Raw genomic sequence first — 26,747 nt, 5'->3', positions numbered from 1 at the left:
TTCCGGCGCATTTGGACTGGCCCTCCGGCCGCACGTGCACGGGGACCCTTCCACGCCAGCAACTTCCCCCCCCCCCCAGCGCACAGCAGCAGTGGTACAGTCTCCCCCCTCCCCGCGCAGTGGTTCGGCCCGCCCGGCGGTTCCCACGGCTTCCGCTTCCGCGGGGATCCGCGCCGGGCCGGGCCCCGCCAGAGACACGGTCCCGCGGGGGGGGGGGCTGCACGGCCCGGGGCAGGGAGCAGACACGATCCCGGGGGGCGGGGGGGGGCTGCACGGCCCGGGGCAGGGAGCGGTGGTGCTTACAGCCCGCAGAGGGAGCGGGTCCCCGGGAAGGCCAGCGCACGGCCGAGGCTCCCCGGCTCCGCGCACGGTGAAACCGAAATAAATAAATGAATGACCCGTCGATCCGGTTCGCTGCTCCGGATACGGTGACTCTGTGGGAGCAGGATCCCGGCCCGCTTGACCGGTGCCCGTCCCGGTGGCGTGGCGTTAAGTGACCCAAGGTGACAGCGCCGTGCCCTGTGACATCACCTCCTGACATCGATTTTAACGTCAGGGGCGTGACGCGCTTGTGTAACACGGCTCCAGCGCCTGCTTCCCACGCGGGGGGCCGCCTGCCTGACCTCGCCTGGAAGACTGGGCCTGTGCCCGTCACAACCTGGCCGAGAGGCTCAAAATCGCCGCTCCCGGGGCGGGGGAAGCAAAGCGGCGGGGGCAGCCAGCACAGGGACCCGCAGCTGGGCTCTGCTGCACCGGGCAGGCTCTCCCGAGCATGGCGGGGCGTCTTCTCCCCCAAAAGCTGCCCCGTTGACGGGGAGTGCTGCGAGGACTGCGGGACATAGCATGGGGCCAGCCCCGGGGCTGCTCCAGCCTCCCCGGAGAAGGAAGTATTCAGCGACAGGGTGAAAAACTCCCAAAGAGCCCCAAAACCAGCAGGGTTAGCGCCTCAGAGGTTCACGTTTATTAATCCCCTGTAACAACCAGTGCCTTCCTTTGGAGCCACAGACTAACGTGTCCTGTTCTGCCAGCTGAGAGAAAAATACAGGAGTAAAGGACAGAGCCGTGGGACAGAGGGACCATCCCCATGGGCATCGCTGCTGCCGCCGGTCCAGCCCAGCGAGCGGGCGACCGTGCTGGAAGCAGCACCGGCAAGAGCTGGAACAAGAGCTCCTCTGTTCCCCGCTCCCGTGGGAAGCCCTCCGCAGGGCCCCTCGCCCGAGCAGGCAGCAGCAGTGCCTCTGACGCACAGCCATTTGCATAACGCACAATGTCAAGTGCTCCGGGCTGCCAGGCTTCTTCCTCTTCTGCAGCAAAACAAAGGTATTTTCTCCAAAAACACGATAAACGGCCCCATCAGAAGCGATGGCATCCGCACCAGCCATCAGCTGCTCCCAGAAAACATTCACGGAGGAACAAACGCCAGGAGGACAAAGCAGGGATGGCCCAAAACACACCCGTCTCCTATTTTCAGCTTGAGGAAAGCACATGGCTCCTCCGCCCTCAGCCTGGCGCTGTCTGGAAAGGGTCTGCGTCCATTTTAACACCCAGTGATTTTATTTCTGAGGCAGCCAGAGGCTCTGGCCAAGCTCAGGGCCGTGCCGCTCGCTCTGTAGGCTGCGTAAGGTAATAACAAAGGAATGTTTCGGCCCCTTCGCAGCCTGAGCGGATCGGACAAGAAGAAGAAAGAAGGTAGAAGTGACTTAATTTACGGATGGTGAAGGGGCTGGTTAAGCAAAGCATCCAGGTTCACTCAGGAAGCCTGGGAAGTGCTGGAAACTGGTCCCAGATTTCCTAATTTCCAGTCCAGGGCCCCCATCAGGCAATATTCCTCTAAAAAATTGAAACATACTCTAAAGGAGCCACATGCATCTCTCTCTTTTTGCTTTTTTTGCTGAAGTTCTTCAAGGAGTGAGTCCAAATCAAGCAGCTAAAGACAGCTGCCACCCACAGCTCCACGAGCACAGCAGAGGTTGTGGGAAGACAGGAGCTGTGTGTGCTCAGGGAGTATGGCTGAGGCAGCAGGTGGAAATCCCACAGCAATGACAGCCCGTTACCAGGAGCGGCTCATCCTGGCTCTGGGAAGGTGCCATGGCATTTACAAGTGACGCAGCTGTGAGTAAGGATGAGACAAGGATGGCAGGCAGGGAAAGAGAATCTCAATGGAAAATATGCAAGAATGACATTGAAGATACACAACGGGGGTGAAGGAAGAAGAGACAGTATGTGAATGAGGAGGGAACTGACGGAGGAGGAGCAGAGCGGGCACACGTATCAGGGACCCACGCAGCTCTGAAGCTGTCAATAGCGGGAGCTCCTTGTACAGGCGAGATGTTTTGTGCAGCAGAACCGCACAGCCACTGAGCACCGAGTGATGGGTTTGCACAGGTTCAGGGGGCTGACTGGAAACGGCACCCTGGAGGCACAAGGGACAGGACAAGGGTCAGGCTGCATTACCCGGTGACGTCGGAGGCTGCGTCTCTCCATGAACATCAACTTCAGCTCTGCGCAGAAGGGGCTGCTGCAGACAGCAGTCTGTTACAAGATATTGAGAGATCAAATAAGAATCCCATGCTTCTTTAACAGGCTGAAGTATATGTATAATTCTGCAGAGCTGTCATCTTCCCACATTCTCATGCTATGACTGTCAAATTATTAACAAAAGGCCATGCTTGATACTAACTTAAGGAGCTGCAGTGCCTGACATGTATCCTTTATGCTAGTTAACTAACTGCTGCCTCCACAAACCACAATAACAGAAACCCCTGCACACAAACGGCCTTCACACATGCGATCATCCTGACTGAAAAAACATTCAGTGCCGCTTAGCTGGGTTTCAAGACTCTGCAGACATGCCTTCCCCCACTAGCTTCACCCAGCACCTCTAACTGCAGCTCCTTAACTGCTAACTGTAGCCTGTAAGATGCTTTTTCTTATCTCTAAAACACCACGTAACATCACCTGCCACACAGGAGTTAATTGTTCTCTCCAAAGCCCCATACCGCAGCGTGGGACCAACGTGACGGGTACACCAAGAGCTTGCCTCCCCAGCAGGCACTGCCAGGGCCCCGCACCGCAGGGCAGAGCTATGAGGGCAGGAGGAGGAAGGCTCAGCTCCCACACGGGCACTGCCAGGGCCCCGCACCGCAGGGCCGCTCTCTGAGCACAGGCAGACCACGGGTTTAGCCCTCGAGACCGGCTGTGCGGGCTGACCGTGCCTGCGGAGGCCAAGCGGAGCGGCCGCGCTGCCCCCGCCCTCCCGCCGGTCCCGCAGCCCGGTCCCGCAGCCCGGTCCCGCCCCGCGCTTCGCACCTCAGGGCGGAACGGCTGAGAGCGCATGCGCCAACAGCCGCCGGCTTCAGGCGCGGGCAGCCTATGCGCATGCGCAACGGTGCGTTTTCTCCTACGTAGGCGCCGCGAGCCCGCCGGGGGACAATTCTCTCGGCAGCCTGTGAGTAATGTCACGCCGGTAGGTCTGCGCGTGCGCAGCCGAAGCCGAGCGGGTGGTGGCCCCTCTCTCCCACGTGTCTCTTTACCCGCCCCACTGGCCCGGCACTGCGCATGCGCCCGAGGAGCGAGACTCGTTCTGCGCCCGCCGTTGGCAGAGTGCGCTTGCGCGTCCTGGGGGCGGGCCGTGAGGCGCGAGGCGGGGGGTTCGGCGCGTGGCGGCGTGCCGACGCAGGCGCAGAGTCGGGCGGGGTGGTCGCGCGGGAGCGGGGGACACACACACACACACACACACACACACACACACACACACGACACGACAGGGGGCGGTCCTTCCGGCCCCTCACTTCCGGCCCTGGCGCCGCGGCGGACGGTGTGGCAGCGCCGCTCGGCCCGCTCCGCTCCGCGCCCGCCCGCCCCGCTGCCGCCGCCCGCCCCCTTCATGCAGCGCCGCGACGACCCCGCCGCCCGCCTGGGCCGGGGGCCGGGCCCCGGCGGCGCCCGACAAGGGGCACCTCCACCTCGGCGGCCGCCCCGTGGTGGGGGGGGTCGCGGGGCCGCCACCGGGGCGCAGCCTCCGCCGCTCCTGCCGCCCAGCGCAACGGCCGCCGCCTCGGCCGCTCAGGCTCCCGCCGCCGCCCCTACCCCGCTGCTGCCCGGGGCCGCTGTCAAGATGGAGCCCGAGAACAAGTACCTGCCCGAGCTGATGGCCGAGAAGGACAGCCTCGACCCGTCCTTCACGCACGCCATGCAGCTGCTCACCGCAGGTACCGGGGGGCAGGCGGGGCGGAGCGGGGCCGGGCCGGGCAGGGACACCCCCGGTGCCCGGTGGGGCGGGCAGGGTCGGAGGCAGCTCCTCGTAAACGCCTTGTGCGGCGCAGGGCGGGAGGGAGCCCCCCCCACACACACACACCCCCACCCCGGCGGCGGGCAGGTCCCGGCTGCCCCGGGGGAAGCGGCGCGGGGGCGGCCGTTGGGCCGAGCCGTTCTGGCTCCTGTGCCCGGGGCGGGATGCGACCCCCGGGGTTTTGAAGATTGGGGATTTCTCTTAATTGATCTCTGTTTAGCCCCGGGCTTGATCCAAGGCCTGGGCCGGGTAAAACGCAGCCCCAGAACTTTTCTTTTTTCAAACACGGTGTACGGTCACATCGGCCCGTTTCATCCCCGGGGAGAGAGGGGACCAAAGAGAACGGTAAAAACTGGGGTTTTCCACGTAGCGTCTGCTTGAGTCCCTGTGAGGCATGGTTTGTGATCTCTTTGATTTTCCACTCTGGTAATAATAAATCTGTATTAGAGCTCGTTTCGTGCTTCTGATGAACCCACACAGGGAATGGAAATGGCAGTCTTTGTTCTGTGCCCAGACTAGCCTTCTCCTTCCCCATCACCACTTGGCCAATCGCCTGGCGGCTCTGATTTCTCCGTATCTCCACAGTGCAGCTGCTGCACCCGCGTTCGGTGCCTCTGTCGAGCAGATTCAGCTGCCTCGAGACGCTGTACGTAGTCGGCTTAAAAATTGGAACGAGTTAAAATATTTCCTACCACTTACCGCTTTATGTGCGTGTAGTGGAGAGCTGGGAGGTACCCGGCGCGAGGATATACTCAGATTTAATCTGCAGATCAGCAGAGTGCTTAGCAGTCTGGTACTTACTCTCCTTTTAAATGATTTTTTTTTTAAGGTCTTTAAAACATATAGTATTGCCATAGTTGGCGCAGTGCTAGAGATTTTATTAGCTCCTCCTTTAATGTAGGAAATAATTCTTAGAAATTGCCGTCTCCCATTGTGCAAGTAACTGAGGTATATCGTCGTGGGTAACTTGGCATCACTTGATCTAAATAAATTAGTTTTATAATCCGATTTGCTGTCAATTTAATGTTTTTCATTAATAAACCCCTTTAGCCAGCTGATGCTCGACAGCTCGGTGATAATGCCTTCCAGTGAAATGAAACCTAAGGAGTTTGCTAATTCCCGCACAAAGAACAGCGTTCTCAGCCCACTTAGCAAAGCTTCGTTCACTGAGGGGTGTAACAAGGATTTGTGAGGGTTTTTTCATTAATTTAAAAATTGCTGATAGTAGACCGCAATGTTGTGAGACTTAAAATTGATCATTGGAAGAGCTCCAGATGCTTCCTGCCTGCTTTGGATATTGTGGAAATTGCTGTCCTTTGGGAGCATTCACTCGCGGTCCAAATTAGGACGATCTGAACAGGAAGCTCATGAGAAAGAATCTGAAATAAAACGGTGGTTTAAGGTGACTAAATCTCTTTGTACAGGTGACCCCAAACTGATCTGGATTGCTCAGAATTTCTCTGCTGCTGTGGCACCCTTCGGGGATGTCATGTTGGAGAAGCTGCTGTAAAGCTTACTATGGAATTTAGGTTTGGGCCAAAGGTTGTAAAGCACAACTTAAGCAAAATGACTTCCAGACAAAGAAATGACGGATTATTGAATGTCAGCAGCATTCCTATTCCAGCCTTTTTTCAGGAGTGGAAGTCACTTGTCCTGCCTGCCTCTGGGAGGGAACCCTGCAGGAGTTCTGCATTGAAATTAAGACTTCTTCTTTAAAAACCATATGTAAAAGTAGTCTAAAATACTTTTGTGGTTCTAAAGCTGCTTAATGTTTCTAGAGAAAATCAGCATTATATAGGGCAAGATGAAGGGCAACACAGTGAATGTAGTCCTGATTCTCAAACAACGTGCTGTGTGATGAAATGGCAGTAAAGTGGCAAGATTTTGGGGTTCTGTTGCCCAGCACCCTGAAAAGAAACTGAAAACTGGGATTTCTTGCACCTTGGAATATGATCCAGGTTTCCTCACTCCTGTGATTCGGGGTCTGTCCAAACTTCCTCTTCCATAGGAACAAGAAAACCCCTTTTCCTCGCTTTGATTTATGCCCTCCATCTGCTGCAGGGAGAGCAGGAGGAGATGCCGATGTTTTGAAAGGCACAGTCCTCTCTGCTTGCATGCACCGATGGTTAGCTGGGCGTAGGGGTTTGTTTTTTTTTTTCAAATTCTTGTGGTAATCTTAGATATTTTTATTTCATGGAGAAACTCCAATGAAAAGAGCTGGTCATCTCTGAGCTTCCTGTGCTGCAAACAGATATGTGAGTGATGTCATTCCACTAGTGAGTCTCTATATAATTAACATCTAGTTGGTCCTCCTGATAAACGCAGCCCTTCACACCCCAGAGGTGCGAAGCGGTGAGGAGGGATGGAGATGGGTGGATTCAGAGCAGTGGGTGTAGGGTAGTAGAGCAGGAGCCGTGGAGGGAGGGAGCGTCGAGCAATTGGAGTTAGAGCAACGCATTGCCAAGCGGGGAGCAGCTCGAGGTGTTGGAGGAATCCTTGACAGAATGCCTTGCTGACCGTGCTGGTTCTCGTGCTGGATTCATTTAGTCGGTGTGTGTTCCTAGGAGGGGAAGGAGGGCTTTATGCAAAGTCAGACGGATGGGCAGTGGCCTTGCCGGAGTGACTTGCCAAGGAACCAAATGGTGGGATTAGAGATAGGCTCAGGTCATGGGGGTGACGAGAAGCAGTACGCTGTCCTGAAGCTTGCTTAGCGTGGAGTTAAGGCTGTCCCAAAATGGAGATTATCATCTCCGTTTCTGTGTTTCCGAGCGTACGCCTCACCCCCAAAGGAGCTGTAACTGCCCAGATGTCGCAGAGTGTGATACGCTAATACCGCTTCACCGTTGCATTTTTAAGCGTATATATTGCTAATCCATGCCAACATTACTGGATGCTGATGCTAGCCTGCCTGTCACTGCTGTGACTCTGCCTCCTCCCACTTCTCTCCCAGGTGCCTCTACTACCTGTGCCATTGCTCACAGCTCACCTCCAGCCTTTCTCCTCCGCACCTCACGCTTGAGCAGCGTTTCTTTTCTTCCCCGTGCCCCTTCTCTCCGTGCTAGCGGCAGCCCCTTCCCTTCTCAGCAGAGCTGTCTGCGTACGAATCCCAGCATACAGGCTGGAGGGTGGGGGGGTGTTTCGGGAGGGAAATGGTGGGGTTAGGCTTGCCAAATTCTGCAGCTTCCACTGTTGGCAGAGTCCATCCAGAAACAGCTCCCTGCCTCCTCTCCTGTGAAATCAAACCAGCTGGGGAGCAGTAGCGTAGGAGAGAGGGAGCTCTGCTTTCTTCCGGAGGCTCCCATCCCCAAACTCTTTTGGGGTTTTTGGTGGTTTATTTTTGGGGGTTTTTTTGGGCATGGGGTCAGTATTATCATACTGTTAAGATAATACTCTCGTTATTACGGATAACCAGAATGTGTCTCTGCTTACAGAGCACAAGGTGCTGCAGGACAATGTTTAATATGCTTTTTTTTTTTTTTGTTAAGGAAGAGCTTGGGCTTAGGTCAGGAGTAGCACTGTGGCTGCTTAGCCTTCTCCTTGTGAAGCAGCGGTGTTACCAACCCCCTTTACCTACCCCTTAGGATTTCTTCTGAGACAATGCAATCACTGCCCCACATGAAGTCCTGGAAACCACTGCCACACATGCCGCCAGACTGCTGACATTCCCCGTGGCAAGAAGGTAACCTTCTGCTGCACCTCTGACACGGCTTTAAAAAATCAGCACTGAAATGAGGCATGCTTAATCCCTCAAGGTATACGTACGCTTCTCCTTCGTATCAGTAAGTGGTCTGACAAACTGCTACCACTCATCAGTTCATTCAGTACTGCTTCATGTTGCGTAGCTAATATGCCAGAATGCATACAGATAATGCTGGAATCCGGAGCAGTAGGACACATCACAAGTGGCGTGTTTTTTTAGTCCTCCTTCACACCTATTTCCAGACTCGGAGTTTGTTCTGAAGGTGTGAAGGGGACTGCTAGGTCACCCGCCCTGACCTGAATTGCAAAAGTTGCAGGGTTTTGTTTTGGTTTTTTTTTTGCTTCTTATGTGTTTTGGATTTCGTTTGAAGACTTGGTGATGGTGGATCCAATGCTTTTTTTTTAGCAAATGGTTAATTATTTGTTGCCCTCACAGATGGATTCCCAGGTGTCGTTGCTACTGTTGCAGGAGGCAGAATGGATTTTGCTGCGTGGTTGATGTGAACTGTGGTTCGCTGGTTTGCAGAGCCTTAAGTCTGATTGTGTTGTGTTTTGACAAAGTAGAAGATGCCTCTGGGTACTTTAATTTACATCAAGAAAGTTGTAGGCTGCTTTTATTCTTGATGTGTGCATAGAAAGCACTTTCTATTAATATGCAGAATGCATTTTCAGAAGGTTGCTGTTTTTGGAGAACCAAAATATTTGAGAAGTAATTGCATTATATTATAGGGTCTAAAGCTATGCCTAACCAGGGATAAGGCCAGCAGTGCAATCTTTAGTTTACAAATCTTGAGTCTCTGTTCTGTTCTTACAGCTTTTTTTTTTTTCTTCAAAATTACTTAAAACTAACCAAGGGAGCCAGCTCTTTTGCTGACTTTATAAATTTGACTGTGCTTGAACTCCTGGGTTTTTTGCTTTTACATAGTGTCTTCAGAAAATAATTTCTTTTTAAAGCAAAAATCAAGCTTTTTCAAAGCGATTAGATCCGGTAGGTTTTTTTAAACTAAGGAGTCATGGTAACACTTTTGTAAGGGAGCCAAGGTGCTGTTGCAAGTCGAAATACAAAATTCAGGCTTTTTTTCATAATTATGCAATGCAATCTCCAAGTTGTATATTTAGATCTCTAAACTAAAAACCAGTTTCTATTACTGTGTCCATAACTGAAAAGTTAAAATATTGATCACATTTTCTTAAAGGTGGTGTGGCTTTTTTTGGTTGCACATCTAGTAGCTTGACTTCCTTGTGGTCTGCACCACTTGAACGATGCCAGTCGTGCTGGGGGAATAACCCATTATTCCTATTTCTGCTTGGATGATACAAGAATATTACTAGGTGGAGAATATGCCAAGTATCTGATACACCCATCTTCCAAAACTGTAAACATGAATGTTTAGCCTAAAGCATGTAGTTTCTGACATGGACAGAAATCACAGGAAATACAAGATACTGCAGCTGCCCTTTTTAAATTCTGGTAATGACTAAGCAGTCTTCAGTTTTAGTTTTGTCTTGCAGCTTTAATGCAGTTATGTGTATAATCTTGTGAAAGTGTCTCTCTTTCCCCTGAGATGTGAGAAGTTGTATTTAGAGCACTTTCAACTCCGAAGAGATATTTATAGTTCTTGGGTTTGCTGATGAAATGACACAATTTAACTTTCAAGGAAGGATCATGCTCCTCCCCTGATAAGCATCTGTAAATAATAATTTGTGATGGCTGTGCATGGTGTGGCCAGTTATTTTTCAGTTGGACCAAAGAGTGCATAATGTTTCATTAGTAATTTGGGATCAGTAGTAATGGATTGGCTCCAAATTTGGGGGAACTTGTCATCTAGTTGTTGGCCATCTCTGGAAAAGCCAGTCAGCTACGGGCTACGTTCTTTTGAAAATTGTCGTGTGTTATTCTTGTACAAGGGAAAGCACATTAAGAACCTGGGCTAAAAATGCCTGCTTTGAAGATGATCTTCGGTCTTCATTTGGGTCGTCTTTTGTGAGGTGGCTGTCTCCTGCCATCTCTCAGTGAAAGTTTAATTTCTAGCCAGATTTGCGAAGGTGTTTGTGTACCAGTTCCTAATTGGCCTCCCTTAACGACCTACTTCCAGAAGGTTATTTGGACTTTGTTCCAGATCCCCCTCAGGCTGCAGCATGCCTTCAGTTCAGTCAGGCAACCTCAGTGTTTTTCCAAGACACTATAATTCACAATATACAATTAAAAATCAGAATCTTCTTTTGAGAGACAAAAATTTGTAGTTGCATCGCTTGAATCAAGTTAAAGGGCTTCTGACACTCACTGTTACAGCTATATGCCTTAGGCTTACAGCTTAAAAACCAAGTTATGAATTGCTTGTGTAATAAAAGTGCATTCACATAATGAAATGAAGCTTGTAAGAATTTCATAAGCCAGACCACACTCTGGCGTGTCACTCATTTGGGCTTCTGTTTATTAGGAACGTTTTCAATTTAACTGACATTCGTAGTGTCAGTATGCATTGTCACCGCTAATTAAATTACAGATTTAAATAGCAAGTGGATTCCGTTAGTGTAGTTGGGGCTGGTTTCTTTGTAGGTTTAGGAGTCAACCTGTGGGTACTGCACTCGTGGTGGAGGCATGAGTTTGGGGACTGAGAGAGGAAGGCACAGCAGAAGTGATACGCAAAACTGTACTTGCGGTTTCCAACTCTTACCTGTTTAAGTTATTTGTAGGACATTCTTTGCTGTTCTTTCTTATTTTTGTTCGTTATCCCATTTTTGACCTTCTGGAATCCCTAGATGTGGAGGGAGGAAGAGGCAAGCTGGGCTAGCACTAAAGAGGTGGCCTGTCTATCCAGATTCCATTAATACAATTATAAGCGTTGATATATTCACAGAGAATGAGGGTGGTATGACCTGTCATAATTCCAACTCTAAAATGATGCTTGTTTGAGGAATATAAGCAGCCCTATTTTTATCTTGTTTAGAAATTGAAAAAATTCAGAAGGGTGAAACAACAAAGAAGGATGAGGAAGAGAACTACCTGGATTTATTTTCCCACAAGAATATGAAACTGAAAGAACGAGTTCTGATACCTGTCAAACAGTACCCCAAGGTGAGGGCCAGAAAATAGCTTACTGAATCTCTGTGATTTGCTTATTTTCTATGGATTTTATGGCTGACTTTTAGAGATAGTAGCTGTCAAAGTGTCACCAGGAGTTATGCCAGTGTTCCACTATCGCTACGGAATTTTTCCTATGCAAGCTTGCAGGATCTTATTTCTGATATATTACATTTCTAGAATGTCTTGGGATAAAGCTAAATGGTGATGCATAGCTGTGATCTTTTATTACTAGAATGGACACTTTCATATGTAGAGCTTTGTGTTTTACAGTTAAGAACTCATTTAAATCTTAAGACTTGCTGCCTGTAAAACTACTGGAGAGTAGATGTTAGAATTAAACGCTTTACGTGAGTTAATTTAGCTTGATTTTCTGGTGGAGCATTTTTTTCATGAAAAGAATGTTCTGGAACTTAACTTCTGTGCTTTTTTTTTGGTCTGTATTTTTTGGTAAGGTGAAGAGAAAATGGAGCGGCTAAATTTTCTAATTTTTTTGTCAGCCAGCATAACATTAAGAAAAGCTTTTGTTAAGGCTACTGAGCTCTGGAGCTAATTTTTTCTTTTTCTTTTTTTCTTCATTTACAGTTCAACTTTGTTGGAAAGATTTTGGGACCTCAAGGCAACACCATCAAAAGACTTCAAGAAGAGACCGGTGCTAAGATATCCGTGCTGGGGAAGGGTTCAATGCGAGATAAAGCAAAGGTAAGGGTGTCACCCTTGAAAACATACATATATATTAATGTCTTTCATATTGCTGTGAGAAGTAGTGGTTCTCAAAGCATTTTATAAAAGATTAATCCACTAAAATCCAAAAGCAAAGGCAATAGGAAGTCACCCTTCCTAAATTGTTCTGTGCGTGTTGGGAGCAAGCTTGATTGGAGCAGAAGTGTGGTGCATGTTTTCTTTATGAGCGTGACTTAGAGACCAGTCACCTGTTGATATCCTGTACCTTTGGATGCAGAGATCGTTTCTGTGAAAGGTGAAGTTCAAAGTTTGTAAAATAAGAATTAATTCCAGCTACTCCGTAAAAAGTAATTCGATAAAGGAATATGTTTCCCCTCCGGGGGAAAAAATAATAAAATCCTTTTTCCAGCTGTTCCTTCTGAAATCCTTAAATTCTTATGGTTCACTGAAGATGTTGGAGCAGTGTGTTCCTGGTAATCTTTAGTGAATCACAAAGTGCCAAGAGGTTTTTTTTTGAGCAGAAAAAAATGAAAATATTTTTTTTCTTCCTGCTTATTCCCAGAACAGAGCTAACAGTTATCAGACCTGTAACTTAATTCAGCTTTTTACTTTAGCATCATGAAAAGCTTTTACACTTCTAGCTTATTTGTAGCTTCTTAAAGCCATCTGAATAACACCGGTATCTAAGAGCAGAGTTAAAGAGGAAGCTTGTTTGAGGCATTAAACTTCACTAGATGGTAAAGAGCACCTTGGGCAGAAGGGTGGTATAGAAGAGGAAGAACACTGCTTGCGTATGCTTAATCTTCTGGAAAAAAAAGGTGGCAAAAAAAAGTAGCAAAAATATAGTCACCTGAAAAAGCAGCTATAAAAAGGTGGAAGGTGTAGATTGCATGTGGCTTTTTATCAAAGTGTATGGCCATGTGCACAGCACGTTACCATGATCTGTGTCCGGGCATGGCCAAAATGCTTTTACAGACATTTCCTTGGGTTAAGGGTTAGAAAACAGGTAAAAGAAAAATAGTTTCTCTGCATCTTATTTTGTTTTAGAAATCTCTAATCTGCTTTGTTGCAGGAGGAAGAGCTGCGTAAAGGGGGAGATCCTAAGTATGCTCATCTAAATATGGATTTGCATGTCTTCATTGAAGTTTTTGGACCCCCTTGTGAAGCATATGCTCTGATGGCTCATGCCATGGAGGAAGTCAAGAAGTTCCTTGTTCCAGTATGTATACGGATGTTTTTTTTCTTACTGAAGGATATAGATGGGTTGTGAATCTGGCTGTAAGGTTGGGTAAGATTTGCACATGCTACAGGAACAGTGTAGTTGAGGAGGCCTGGAGTATTAAGGGTGCGTATGGCAGCTGAAGATGACCTCATTAATCTCGCCTGAAGGCATGCATTATTCCCCTAACCATAATTAGAAAGACATACACTTACAGGGCAATGGTATAGAGCACTTGGAGTAGATATTTCTCTCCCAGTACTAGCTATGGACACTGGGCTGGGTGGGTAGCTTCTCTAGCTCCATGTGTCAGTTTTAGCAGGAGAGTAACTTTAGCCATGCCAAGCCAAGAGACTTCTTGGATGGGTTCCTCTGTCTTGGAACCGTAGCATAGAACTCCCTTAGAAAACTTCATTGCTCAGGTCAGAAACTGCAGTTGCTCTGCTCTAAAGGGTGCTGTGAGGATGAGAAGGGTGACTGCCCCAGCAGCTCGGTGGTAGTATTCAGTCCTGTAGCTAGTTTCTGAGACACATCTGTTAAATCAATGTTTCTGCTGCTTTAAATGCACGTGATATGAAGGAATCTCTTTGCTAATCAGGCATCTATGGAGATGACACTTGCTGTCTGTTTGGGGATGTCTTACTGGTGAACCTTGTGAGACCTTTATGGTCAGCTTCACATCAGTTTTGTGTCCATATGTAACACCACAAGGCTGGAGTTTTGCCTCCGTGAACTGCAGAACTTGGAGGAGTCTTTTGCATGTTATTAAACTAATAGTGTTGCTTGCTAAATTAGGGGAGGGGGGGAAAAAAAAACAACAAAAAAAAAACCCCAAACCCCAAATTGGAAAGATGCACGCAGTGCTCCTTGCTTCTGGCTAGCTCAGCCTGTAGTTCAGAGACCTGGCAGGTAGAGAGCTGAATGCACCCTGGCATCAAGCTCCACAGCTGAACCTGAAGCGCTCAGAACCCAAGAGCGATTGATCGTAGGAAAGTATGGAAAAGCGTATGGGTACCGTGTGATTTCTGGGAGTCTGACAGAGAGAAGAGGAGAGATTGTGATGTGAAGTGTCTTTGAAGGAAAGAGGTCATCTTCAAGGAGCCCCTAGGATGTACAAAACCTCAGTTTGCTAAAGAAAGCGTGCAGCCTTGCTATTTAAAGTGTCTTATCTATCGCTGCCTTTAAACAATGTGTTAAACTTGTGAAATTGACAGAGGAGTCACTATGGAAGCCAGCAGTGCTGCGAAGACACATCTGGTAGGAGACTCCTTGCTTTGTGGTGTTGCCATGACATCGTGAAGATCCTCCGTGCGAGGCCCAGGCTGCCTGTGTGTTGAGGGGAGGGGTGGGATACGATGACTTCGGCAGGGTCACCAGAGATCCACACTAATTCCTGAAGCTGCATCCCCTGAGGGGATAAAAACGCACAGAGCCAGAAACATACTGTGGTCCTAATGATTTGAAAAGACAGCCTGCATTTGCAAATGGGTGTTTGCTCATCGTCAGGCTGCATCCTGTCCTGTTCCCTCAGTGTCTCGGGAGCACAGCAGTGGGTTGTTACCTTATGTGGGCTCATTGCCAGCCCCTTGCCTTTAAACGGGTGCTGTAAAGTGCTTGAGGTGAGAGATGTCTTGTCTGACTTCACCTCTGAACTCTCAACATTTGCAAATAAATCTTGCTAATGTCCCTGGGATGCCAAACATCATCAGATGCCTCCAGAACCCCTGCGAGCGAGGTCTCCTTCCCAGAGACCAGCTGTAGTGCTCACTGCCGCTCCTGGACGTGCAGGTTGTGTGCCCTTCCTGGCTGGTTTGGAGAAAGCTGGCAGCTGTGCACTGCTGCCTGCTGAGCAAATCCCAGTAAAACTAGCCAGCAGATTTTAATCCAGGACCGTCAGGTTATTTTTATTCCAGCATGGTAGCCTGTGATATCCTGGAGCACAGACTGGCTAGTTAGCTGTTCTTTGGAGTTGACTCTTTCCCCTCTTTAGGATATGATGGATGATATCTGTCAGGAGCAATTCTTGGAGCTCTCCTATCTGAACGGTGTACCGGAGCCAACTCGTGGCCGAGGAGTCCCCGTGCGGGGAAGGGGAGCAGCTCCACCACCGCCTCCGCCTGTTCCAAGGTATCTTTCCCAAAAGCACAGACCTGGAAATGCCGTGTCTTGCCCAGAGCTGTCGTGCCACATGAGGTTAAGCTACTTGTTCTCGCACATCAGCTGTTGGCCTTGACCTCAGCTTTAGGCCAAGGCTTTCTAGCCTTGTGTTGCAATGCTTTCAGCAAGCAGGCATCAAATGTTCTGTATGTTTTGAGGTGTAATCTCGCGCAGTGGATGTCTTCTGTATTATTTTCGATGTCTGAAATCAGTAGCTTCATAAAGTAACCTCTCAAAAATTGGCCTACGAAATCATGTGTAGATAGATGTGTCATGTTTGCTGTAGCCTTTGGCAGAATAAGCATTTTCAGTTTAAACTGACCTTCCTGTGAAAGTTATAGGATGGCGTTATTCTGTCATTGCTGTCAAGGCATTGGGATGAATTGGTGATAAAACTCTGGTACTATAGTTCTTGCTTCACTGCCTGTTTTGTGGGGGAAAGTCTTTGCTTCTGAGTGTTTAGCCCAGAAGTGTCCCTGCTCATCTCATCATTGATCTTTACAGTCCTGGAGGCCTGGCAGGCATTACAGGTTAGTGATAGAGAGTTGTTTAAAATGAACTCTGAGAAATGACTTGGCCGAAGTTGTGTATCAGATTTATTTCCTTGTCTGTACAACATCTAATGCAGTAGAATTCTCATCCCAGAAGAGGTTTTTGTAAGTCTTGCAATGCAGCAATATTAACAATTCTTGTGCTTTCATTCTTGGTAAAGAATTCATGGCTTAGTTAACGGTGACTGTATTTATGTATCAAGCTATTGCATTTTAAAGAAGTGTATGCGCTGCCCTCAGTATTCAGCATGCGAGCACTACAGCAGTAGCTGTTCCCAACCCTTTTTATCTCCTTTCCAGGGGGCGTGGTGTTGGTCCTCCCCCCCCTCCTCCTCCTCGGGGGGCCCTTGTGCGAGGAGCCCCGGTGCGGGGTGCCATCGCCCGGGGAGCTGCTGTAGCCCGCGGAGTCCCTCCTCCCCCAGCAGTACGGGGTGCTCCTGCACCCAGAGCACGTGCCACCGGCATTCAGAGAATACCGCTTCCTCCTCCTCCTGCACCAGAAACCTATGAGGAATATGTAAGAAACTATCTTATGTTTGTTTTATTCCAACTAGCTGATCGTGTATTAAATATTCAGGATTATTGAAATAAGAGCTAACAACAGCAAGGTTGCACGGGAGAAGTGGCCCCCCGTCACAAGTACGGTGCTGGGTGACCTGCTCTGCTTTAGTCCTCGCAGGAGGGCTCTACTAGTGTCCTAAAGCAGGGTAAGGGATGGTTTTTTGTAAAACTGAAACGTGCCCCCAAGGCTGACGTTCGCCATAACTATCAGTGCATGGTAGAAAAACTACATCACAGAGATTGATGTTGTTCACATCACATTCTCTTTCTGCAAGAGAATTCTTTAAGCAGGGAACACCAAAGGTTTCTTACTGCCCCTAAAAGCCTTAAAATAAGTACATGAATGAACATGATGATGCTTCAAAGCATATAACTAAGCACCCACCTCCTGTCAGGCTTATCTTAGCATCTTTGCTCTTGGTATTCTAAGGGGAAAACGAGACGACTTGTTCTAGTGCACAGCAGCATTTTGGGGAACCATCACAAATATTGATATTTCTAAATTCTGTTTTTCCTCACAGTAAAACTTAGTTTTTCCACTGAAACCAATCCTAAGTTAATAGGTTGGGGTTTATCTACCCGTAAATCTGTGTTTTAGATAACACAGTCACAGGCTTTCTGGCACACGGATTTGTACCGCAGACAAAGTGCAGCCTTGGACCTGTAAATGACTTTCAGATGCATTGTAAATACTCCTGTGGTTCGTTCCTCCCAAGCCACCGGGCACAGGCAGATCTCAGCTACCTACACCTACCTACATCTTACCACTGAGCCCCTTCCCGGTGGCAGGCGAGGATTCACAGGCTCCTCTGAAAGCTGCCGTAGCCTGAGTTCAGTTTAGCCCTTGCTCTTGGTCAGGCATGAACCTTTAGTCCTTCCGTTAATACCGTTTATGTCATCATCCATTTCAGGGCTATGATGATGCATATGCAGACCAGAGCTATGAGGGGTATGAAGGCTACTACAGCCAGGGCCAAGGGTAAGTTTGCTTGTCTCGTATCTGCTAGTGAGAAAATCATGCATGATCTTTTCCTTTTCTTTTTTTCTTTCTTTCTTTAAGGGAATGGAAACACTCATTTCTGAGTTTGAGCTGTAGGGAAAGTGCCCTATTCTGCTGGAATCCAGGAGTGCCTGGGAAATACTTTTGGGAGTGTCCCAGTGTCCTTGACAATTCTGTAAAGCAGTGATGAGCCACGCCACAACCATGAGCGATATTGGGCATCTTTGCTTTTCAAGTGTTTGTGCAAGTTGTGTCAGTTTAAGAATACAATTTCAGCACTGTATGTAACCAACATAATTACTCTTCCAGGGACACAGAATACTATGATTATGGACACGGGGAGGCACAGGAAACCTATGAAGCTTATGGTATGTCTGGGAATACTGTTCTCTTGACAGGGAAGGGGCTGCACACAGTTGGGAATTGCCTGCAGCGGTTGCACATAGTTGGGAATTGCTTGTGGTTGACCAACTGTCTTCCAGTGCCACTCCACGCTGTGAGCAAAAACGTACCGAGGAGAACCTCAAGTAGTTTTCATGGTAGAATATTTGTACCCTACAGATTATCCAGGTCTGAACAACCAAAGGTATTTTGTGGTTTTTAGATTCTTATCTAGCTTGATTGTCTGAAAGGTGACGCTTTTAAAATTCCATTTTTTTAAACTATGGAAATATCTCCATTTCCTTGTAGCTTTAGAATATTTTAAGAGCTCTGGATTTCCACCCACAGCACTACTTTTGCTGCAGTCTGGTTTTCACAGATTATATTTTGTTGAGCTGGATGAGTGCATGGTTCCATCTGCTTCCTTATCCTCAGAAACCCACTAGCTGATACTGACTCTGCTCTATACATTTGCTTGAAAAATGGATTTAAATGTCATATTAAGGCCTCCCTTTGACTAGATGGAACAATTTTGGCTAAAATGACTTGCAAGCCGCCTATTAAGTTTAGCTAATTTGAATTGTGTAAAAAATTGTGTAACTTGGGCTAGACCAAGGGCTGTGGGAGACCAAGTTAACCACAACTGTAAATCACCAGCTGTTGAAAACAATAGGCCTTATATCTGATGCTGGCAATAAAGGACTGGGTGACTGCGTGTTGCTGGTTTTTAAAGCTAGTTCATATATCCAATTTTCCTCTCTACAAACTGAACTATAAACAGTTACGAAAGCTATACAGCGAGCTGCTCAATGGCATGGAAATACGCTGTATTGAAATCACTCCCTTTAGCAGAGCATGAGTCGCCTGAAGGCCTGAATGAATGTGGGTGGTGGCATAATGACCAGCTGGAGGGGCTTTCTGGGATCCTCAGGAGCTGGGAATCCCCTGTGCTGTGTCACGCCGGTATTAGGGAAGCGGAGTTGTTGATACCACGACTGTCTCCTGCGCCGACCTCGGGTTGTTCCCTGCTCTGGGCTTAAGTTGCGAGCAGTTCAAATTCAGGTGCCTAACCAGGGATGCTTTTCCAGTCTGAGATGCATTTGAATAGACAGCTGCTGTCAGTAACGTTGGCTATCTTTCCTGCCTTCAATGGCTTGTGTTAGTCACGCGGCACAAAGAGGCTTTTGTGCCTCCTACTTGGTAGGAGAGCGGTGGTGTTGTCTGGGATATGAAGGCCAAAATGCTCGTTGTATGCTTGGCATGAAGTTGCCACAGCTAATCTGTTTATCCACAGTAATTTCCTTTGGTCTCTGCTTTCATGAAAACAGAATTAGAGAAATAAATTGTTGAGCCAGGCTGGAGACAGTTTTGAGAAAATGGGAACGTGCTCCGTGGTGGTAGGAACAGGCTGGGCTGTCTTCCGGGCTTCGGACACTTGCTTTCATAAACTGGTGACCCTGGAGAGAATGGCAGGCGTGCAAGTGTGAACGTTGCAAGCACAAGCCACAGTGAGAGCTGAGCTTGGATATTTGGGGCTTGAGCTAGCTCAGGGACGATGGGGATGCAAACTTCACTTGCTTCGGTGGCGGTTGTACGTAGCAGAAGGGTCTGGGCTGTCCTGTCGAGTGCTTTGTCCCATCAGCGGTTACTGCTGGTACAGCACTACGTCTGCTCCGAAGAGATGAGCAGATGCCGCACGAGCTGCAGCTGTAAATTTTCCTGTATTCGCGGAGGCGCAGGAACAGCAAGTCACGCTCAGAAACACACCGGTGTCTGGGAGTTTGGTTGGACGTGCTGCCGTCCTAGAGCAGTGTAGGGACTTGATTATTTTGGCACAGTTATCCGGGAGCTGCCTTGCCTGACGTCTAGGAAGGAGAGAAGCGGTACCTGCAGCAGACCCCGGGGTTATAGATGCTGCTGGCCGCCAGCCGAGGGGCCGTGGCTGCTGCGACCTTGGCTGTGGCTGGCTGCCAGAGCTGCCCCGTGAACTGGCTTCGTCTCTGCTCTAATTAATTACTCCTAAAAGGCACCGGGTTTGTCCAAGTCAGCGCTCGGCCGGGCTGTCGGAGCTGCAAGGCTTCCCGGTGATCCCGCGCAAGTGGCTTTTCCCCCCCTCACCCCGTAATGTTGGAAGATGTGCTGCAAACGAGAGGTTTTGGTGGACCGCGGGGCATTTTTGCAGACCGTTTTTGGGGTGAAACTGCTGTGAAGATGCCCCGTGCCTCCACGCCGACTCCGGAGAGGAGCCCGGCCGGCACCGCCGCTCCCTCCGTGCCCCTCGGCTCGCGGCACTCCGCCATCCCTGACGTATCCCTCTCTTTTCTGCAGGGCAAGATGACTGGAACGGAACCAGACCCTCCCTGAAGGCCCCACCGGCCAGGCCAGTGAAGGGGGCCTACAGAGAGCACCCATACGGACGTTATTAAAAAACAAACATGAGGGAAAAATATCAGTTATGAGCAAACAGTTGTTACTGATTCTTGTATCTCCCGGGATTCCCGTTGCTTTACCCACACCAGACAAGTAATTGTCTAACTGTTTTTCTTCGTGGCCCTTTTTCTCCCACTCCATCCTCACCCTGCATTCTGGCTTCTGTACGTAGTATTTTAAAATGAGTTAAATAGATTTAGAGGACCGACTTTAATTTTTTTTTTTAAGTGTGTAGATGGCTTTTCTTTCTTTGTTGTTTAGATAAACACAACTGTACCTTTTTTAATAAAAAAAAAAGTTGAGTTAAAATGTTAGTTTCAAAAGTGACATGCTTTGCTTAGCAGTTATGAAATTAAGGTTTTGTTAACCTTTTAAGTTTGGTTTTAAGGAACCCATAAAAGTTGTAGTTGCAGAATCCCAAAGTAGGCTACATTTCAAAATTCAGGGCTGTTTTTAAGAATTAAAATCATAATGTAACGGTAGTAGCTGCCACCGTTTAAAAGTAACCTCAGACGTCAAACTTTCCTTAAAAGCAGATTGCTGATGAATCTTAAGTTTAAATTTTAATACGAAGGATCCTCAAACAAATTAAATAGCATTTTTTTAAAGGTAATTGACTTAAAAGAAAAAGGAAAAAAAAATTAGGTTTGTAAAATTGACTTTTCTTATGTGGGTTTTGAAATCTAGCCCCGAACATGCGGTGTTGAGAGATGCTTGGGAAGCAGATTTTCCAGTGTAAAGGGGTTCTTAGTTTGGTTCTATATGAAGAACTTTTAAGGGAAAAACAAATGAAAGCGTGGCTCTAATTGCCCAGTGTTTGATATTAGAAAACAGAGTATTAAGTGAGTAGGTCTGAACTCTGTAAAATTACAGTCTTCTCATTTTTATAGTGCTTGGGGCAGATAATACAGTGCAAGTTTAAAGCTGACAAAATTGTCAATATTAGCAATCCCATCGACTTGTTCAAGTGTATCTCAACACTAGCTTTTGCATAAAAAGGGACACTGCAGCTGAAAAAAAAAATGAGGAAAAATTTCACTTTGTACATAGGATAAAGTCCTAATTGGATTTGTACACTGTCCTCCCACTCTGTTCTTGAAGATTAAATGCTACATGTGTAAGTCTGCCTAAATAGGTAGCTAAAACTTGTCAAAATGTCTGCCGCAGTTTGTCAATAAAGTTTAGTCCTTTTTTAATCAAAGTAAATGTGATGAATTGTCATTTTTTTGTTGAGCAATAAAATAGCTATTTTTTTTCAAATAAATTTAAATTAATGCTAAAGCTAATTGTCTTTTTAAAACATGGAGACATTCTAAAAATGGTGGTTTTTTGTAATTATCACAAAAAGTTTATCAAGCTCATTGATTGAGCTTAATTTAAAAAAAAGAAAAAAGAAAAAAAAAGAAAAGAAAGACAAATTGTTTTTCACCCCCTGGAAGTTGTTGAAAGCAGTTTGATCTTGGACTGTGGCAGAAATCTGACTTCTGTCTGCTGGAAAGTGTTTATGGTTCTTTGCTGAATTAACAAGTCAGATTTCAGGTGGGATCACCGAGTACTCCAGACTGCAGACTCCAGATTGAGTCTGAAATGGCTGGTTTAAACCTAACGTGACAAAATGAATGCTGAGAAATTCCAAGGCGTAGCTGCCACCAGGAGGAGGAGGAAGCTTGCTTTCTGCTTTATGTAAACACCCCTAACCCCTAAGATGATGCCCTTCCTACTTTATGGTAGCCTTTACTTGGAAAGCCACTTAAAAATGGTTCTCTGTTTGAGAAGGGTGCTGCAGTTGCTCCTCAGATCCTTCTGAGAGGGTGCGTATGTATATATGTAATATAATAGTTTAAAGTAAACTGCTGCTTAGAGAGACATGAAAAATGGTTTGTATTTCCCATCCGCAAAATGAATCTGGCATTCTAGGGGGAGAGAATTAAACTGCTCGGGGGTGAAAAATAGCGCTTTAGGAAGCAAACTGCTTGTAGCAGTGCATGATTGAGGGGAATACTTTAAAACAAAAAGTTGTATTTGTAGATTGTTATTAAAGTGTAAATAACTGAATTTTCAACAATGGTTTGGAGTCAGCTTTCAGGGCATAATGTCTTGCTTGATGAAAAGATCACCCTATACCCCCCTTTTAAAGGAAAATTATCGCAGGAGAATCAGGATGTGTAAAGCTAACATGCATCGCAAAACCCAAAAGGTAACCTAAATGTCTGATTTTAATAGCACATTTCTCTTTTACATAAACTGTGACGGCAACTTGCATAAACTTTATTGAAACAATTCTTCAGATGTTAATTTTAATGTAAAAAATTTGCAAAAAATGTTTAAAATAAACATTTAAAAAAACCCACATGCTTCTGCATAAATTAGCGATAACTTTAATAATGTGCCCTTTGAAAATGCACTGTAATGTAATGTGGGCAAAAAGGAATCGGCAAGCTTAAATATCAAAAGATGTAAAATGACAACGGATATAGATAGTCCTGCTACTGCCAAAACAAAAATTCTGCTCAGTTATTTAAAAATGTAAAATGATGGCCCTTTTTAGACCCCCGTATTGATATTTACTGCGAAATGTTCAAAGCTCAGCTTAAGTTGCATGTTTTCCTTCCTGTGTAATTGCATGCAGGAAATCTTTTTTTCTTTTGATTTGTGCTTACATTAAGGAGACTCACAAATCTCTTCAATTTGCAGGAGTCAAGAGTACATCGCTATGAATCACTTGGGTGAAGATGAGCAGGGGCAACACGAAGTGGGTAAGTTTGTTTATTTTTGCAACCCGTTGCAAGCTGCTAACATGTTCTGTGTGGGAGGTGGGGGGCGGCACCATCTGAGCTGCTAAGTTAAAGCCATTCTTTATGTACCCACAAATAAATTACTCTTGCGAAAGGCCGGTTATATGACTGACGCTCTCGCAGAGGTCACGGTGTGGAGGAGGCTTCAGTATGTACCTGCGTAGAGCTCTCCCACCGAGATGCCGTGGAGAAGGAGGTTTTAAGTGGATAGGAGGAGAGGGAGACGTGGTAAGGAGAGCTGTATCTTGGAGCTGGTTCCCGGCTGAGATGCTGGCCTTCGTGAGAGCGCTCTCAGCAACAGGGTAGCACTGACGCCGTCGTTACCCCGCGCTCTAGAAACAGAGCAGCCCAAGGACCGGCTCCGCATGAGTCTGTAATGCGTTAAAATGACAGACTGCAGGTTTTGGACCAGATGCTGCCCAGCTAGACCTTGCAGTTCTACCCCTTCCGCACCCCGTCCGTGGGCTCTGAAATGGGATCTGCCTGTCGGGGGGGTTATGGCTTTTTGTCTGATGTCACTGCCAGAGACGGCTCGGTCAGTGGTCCTGCCGGCCGGGCTGGGACGCGTTTAGCTCACAGCCCTGCCTGGTGTCAGCCAGTGAACACCCTGAGCTCTCGGGAAGGGTGGTGGACCCCCAGCACCCTTGGGTGCTGGTGCCGGTCAGCACCCACGGTGGCGGGGCTCCCTCTGGCGGCTGCTCTGGCCCCACTGACTTGCTTGTTCTCCAATAAATACCTTAAAAAAAAAAAAAAATTAAAAAAAAGCATGCAAGCGTTTGCAAACCGAGCGGTACCTTGGGTTGGGGAGATTATCACGCATCAGTGGAGTGACCTGCTTACACAGCAAGGACACGTCTCCCCCCCAGGCCCGAAGGCAGCAGCCGTAAGCGTTTTCCTTTGGGGACAGCTAATCGCTTTCTCTCAAAGCTCGAGATCACTGAAAGTCTGAGCTCCATAAATAAAAGAACAAAGAAATAAACCCTTGGAACGCTGAAGAAGTCTAATGGCTTCAAAAGACAACTGCGAAAAGCCCGGGGCGTAGGACATAGAAGGACATAAGTCTTATTTTATATGGAATTGTAAAGCTACCAAACGAGCTTCTCTTATCTTAGGAGTATGAGGAACAACAAAGTGGTAATATGTGGAAATGCTGCAACAGAGTGAGATTACCCTCAATTCTTTGACTTTAACTTGAAAATTGGATCGGTAGTTTTCTGCTAGGGGGAAATCATAACATGTCTGGATTTGTGGCCTGTTTACCGAATGCATCTTCGTTTACAATGTAATTGGAACATCAGTTTCTATGGTGTTGTACCAATCTTTCCCATTTCTCTCTTAATAGGCACAGCTTTTATATCAAGTGGAAAAGATTTGATAGAGATCATCTATTATGATGCAGTTTTTTACCAGTAGAAGTGGATCTTGTGACACTGCCTTTGGAGTAACACAGCTTGCTTGTGCATTGCATTTGTTGCATGTTTATGTGAAAGATTTTAATGTTATGGAGGAATGTAAATCTTAATATATTGAAAATAACTGTATATGCCAAAAGTATTTTGAAAACATGCCCTGCATCAGACATCTTCCTCCCTCTCATAGCATTACTACATTCAGATTTTAGCCTAGAGTCTAATTTGAGATCCCAAAATAGCCATCAGCATCGGATGTGTCTCTCAAAGATGCTCTAATTAGCCAGACGTTCCGGGGGTGATACAGGACTCGCTGAAATTTGTGAGTGGTAGAGATTCCTTTGAGTACTGAAGTCTGAGTCACCTAAATAACCTTCCCTTTCCTACTGACACGTAGCCACTGGAGTTAGTATTCTGCTGGCTGTGAGCTAACGAGCACCAGCAATCTTTCATCTCATCATCTCCCCGAAGGACTAATCCACATCTCATTATTTGTAGGATTTTGATAAAGCCCATAAACGAGATAAAGGCCCCCATTGTGCTTGGTGCTGTACAGTGCGATGTGCAGCAGCAGTCACATCTCCTCTGTGGACGTGTTTCCCACCCATATTGTTCTTTCCAAGAGAAGCTTGGCTCTAGAAACCTCCTCCTGCTGCGGAGCGCTCCGTGCCTCGGCAGTCCCATCTTCTCTGGCCCTTGCTCTGAGTGGTCCCAGCCTCTTCAGCTTCTTCTCCGGCCCTTCAGTGTAAATACTCAGGCTGGCCTTGCTTGGAGCTGGTACAAACCTGGGCTTTGCACCTCTTGGGTGAGGTTTCAGCGTGCGTAGCGGTTCGTAGCCAGTATCTTGGACAGCAGCAGGGGTGTGAAACTGAGCTCACAGGAAAAACGCTCCAGCTGGTATTGCGGAGATGTCCCCGGCAGCTTTTCCTGGAAGGAGACTGTCGTACCCTGCTCGTTCCTTACCCCTGGTTTCAAGTTGCTGTTTGGATTATTAAATAAAGCAAATGGCTACAAGCTTTATTTTATAACTTACCTACAGTATTTTTATGTTTAACTTAAAACGCTGTGCTTTCGGTAAAGCTAAGACATTACCTTGATATGGCCCTCTGTAAAATTCCATATTTGGTAAGTTGGGTTTAAGAGCACAGCTGGATTCCCCGTTTGGCTGTTAAAGCAGATGATTCTTTTTGTACAGAATGAGTTTTTAAATTTGTATGAGAGCATCTGTCACAAACGGAGCCAAGAAAAACAATTTACATGTGCACATCTTCCCTTCCTCACCCCGTGCCGCTGCTCTCCTAAAGAACATTTGGGCAGAGGGCGATTCCTGCAGCCCCCGATAGACCCAGAGGAGAAGAAACCAGCTGTGACTTGTCCGCTGGGAGCGGCAGGGGAGAACAGGCGATGCTGCTCGCACAGCTCTTCTCTCGGCTGCGAGGAACAAGTACATATGGTGCTTTTGGGGAGGAAGACAGGGCTTAGGGAAATTCTTCTTTAATTGATAAACCTATAACATCTTGGATGAGACGTTGGACACATGCCCCATTTGTAAGCTTTGAGGGGGAGGAATTTCTGCAGGCTAGTCAGGGCCCGTGGGAACTCCCATCTCGAATGTAGATATTATTCCTCTTTTTTTCTACTCGGGAAGCTCGGTTCCTGTGAGCGCAGAGCAGAAACCTTTGCTGTTATTGCTCAGTTGAGCCTTCCGTTGGTACCATATGTTTTAATACAAATGTTCGTTTCCACGCTCCTTTTGCAAAGCGGGATGAATCTCCGACGAACTGATTGCACATCTGATAAAGGAACCCAGTTAAGATGCTGTTCGCTTTGCTGTGGCTGGGAAACAGGAACCTGCCAGCTCCCGGTGAGTGTCGGAGAACACCGGAGCTTCCCTTGGCTGCCGCAAAAGCCGGAGAGCAGCAGCTCTGCGTTGGAGTTCTGAAACATAAGTCTTTTCTAACGAAGCTGTTAGTTTTACCGCTGGCTTTAGAACCAAATACGACCGAAGGCTGGTCCGTGGTGTTGCAGACGCAAACCTGGTTTTAACCTGTTGCCTTTGTAGTTGTTCCGGGAAGATTCTGTTAAAACCACAAGTGTCTGGATATTCCTGTTTTTTTGATGGCTCTGCACAATGTAGGTTTCAAAACCAGTAAGAAATGAAAGATTGGCCCTGTGAACGTTCATTAATTTTAGAGACGACTTTGCCTCCAGCCCAGGCAGGGGTGGTGCTCAGGATTGTGTAATGCTCCATCTGTACTGCAGCATCAAGCACCCACAAGTTAAGGAAATCAGTGAAGAATACTGCAAGTGGCTGGTAAAGACCGTGAAAACTGGTCAAGGTGAATCACAGCATTAAAATAACTTGTATAGGAAACTGGCAAGCTCCTGCGTGGCTGGCGTTTGGTGAGAAGTGTTCCACAGATGTTGACAATGATTAGTCATTCCCTATAATAAAGGCCTAATGATTATTTTTAATTTTTTTCAA

At 47.3% G+C, this 26,747-nt stretch overlaps 2 protein-coding genes across 6 annotated transcripts; one reads left to right on the top strand and one right to left on the bottom strand.

Annotated features, from left to right (window-relative positions):
• Positions 1-627: 627 nt before the first annotated feature.
• LOC129195892 (uncharacterized) lies at positions 628-3,888 on the bottom strand. Of its 3 annotated transcripts, none has more exons than XM_054802525.1 (3): positions 3,310-3,888; positions 2,455-2,532; positions 628-1,304 (listed from the first exon to the last, which is right to left on the bottom strand). In XM_054802525.1, the coding sequence occupies exons 1-3, from the start codon at positions 3,886-3,888 to the stop codon at positions 939-941; spliced, it is 1,023 nt and encodes a 340-aa protein (XP_054658500.1). In that variant the 3' UTR covers positions 628-938. The 3 variants fall into 3 exon arrangements, with proteins under 3 accessions (XP_054658500.1, XP_054658503.1, XP_054658502.1); XM_054802528.1 differs by lacking the exon at positions 628-1,304 and adding an exon at positions 1,996-2,110; XM_054802527.1 differs by lacking the exons at positions 628-1,304; positions 2,455-2,532 and adding an exon at positions 2,095-2,413.
• On the top strand, positions 3,887-26,737 carry KHDRBS1 (KH RNA binding domain containing, signal transduction associated 1). Of its 3 annotated transcripts, none has more exons than XM_054802524.1 (11): positions 3,887-4,211; positions 10,942-11,069; positions 11,661-11,777; positions 12,832-12,978; positions 14,969-15,105; positions 15,987-16,203; positions 17,159-17,226; positions 17,557-17,615; positions 19,957-20,151; positions 22,753-22,814; positions 24,196-26,737. In XM_054802524.1, the coding sequence occupies exons 1-9, from the start codon at positions 3,887-3,889 to the stop codon at positions 20,052-20,054; spliced, it is 1,296 nt and encodes a 431-aa protein (XP_054658499.1). In that variant the 3' UTR covers positions 20,055-20,151; positions 22,753-22,814; positions 24,196-26,737. The 3 variants fall into 3 exon arrangements, with proteins under 3 accessions (XP_054658499.1, XP_054658498.1, XP_054658497.1); XM_054802523.1 differs by having other exon boundaries at positions 19,957-22,255; XM_054802522.1 differs by having other exon boundaries at positions 17,557-22,255.
• Positions 26,738-26,747: the final 10 nt, after the last annotated feature.

The sequence above is a fragment of the Grus americana genome, chromosome 23 (assembly GCF_028858705.1).
Source record: "Grus americana isolate bGruAme1 chromosome 23, bGruAme1.mat, whole genome shotgun sequence".
Classification (NCBI taxonomy): domain Eukaryota; kingdom Metazoa; phylum Chordata; class Aves; order Gruiformes; family Gruidae; genus Grus; species Grus americana.
This window is presented reverse-complemented; position numbering and strand designations above follow the sequence as displayed.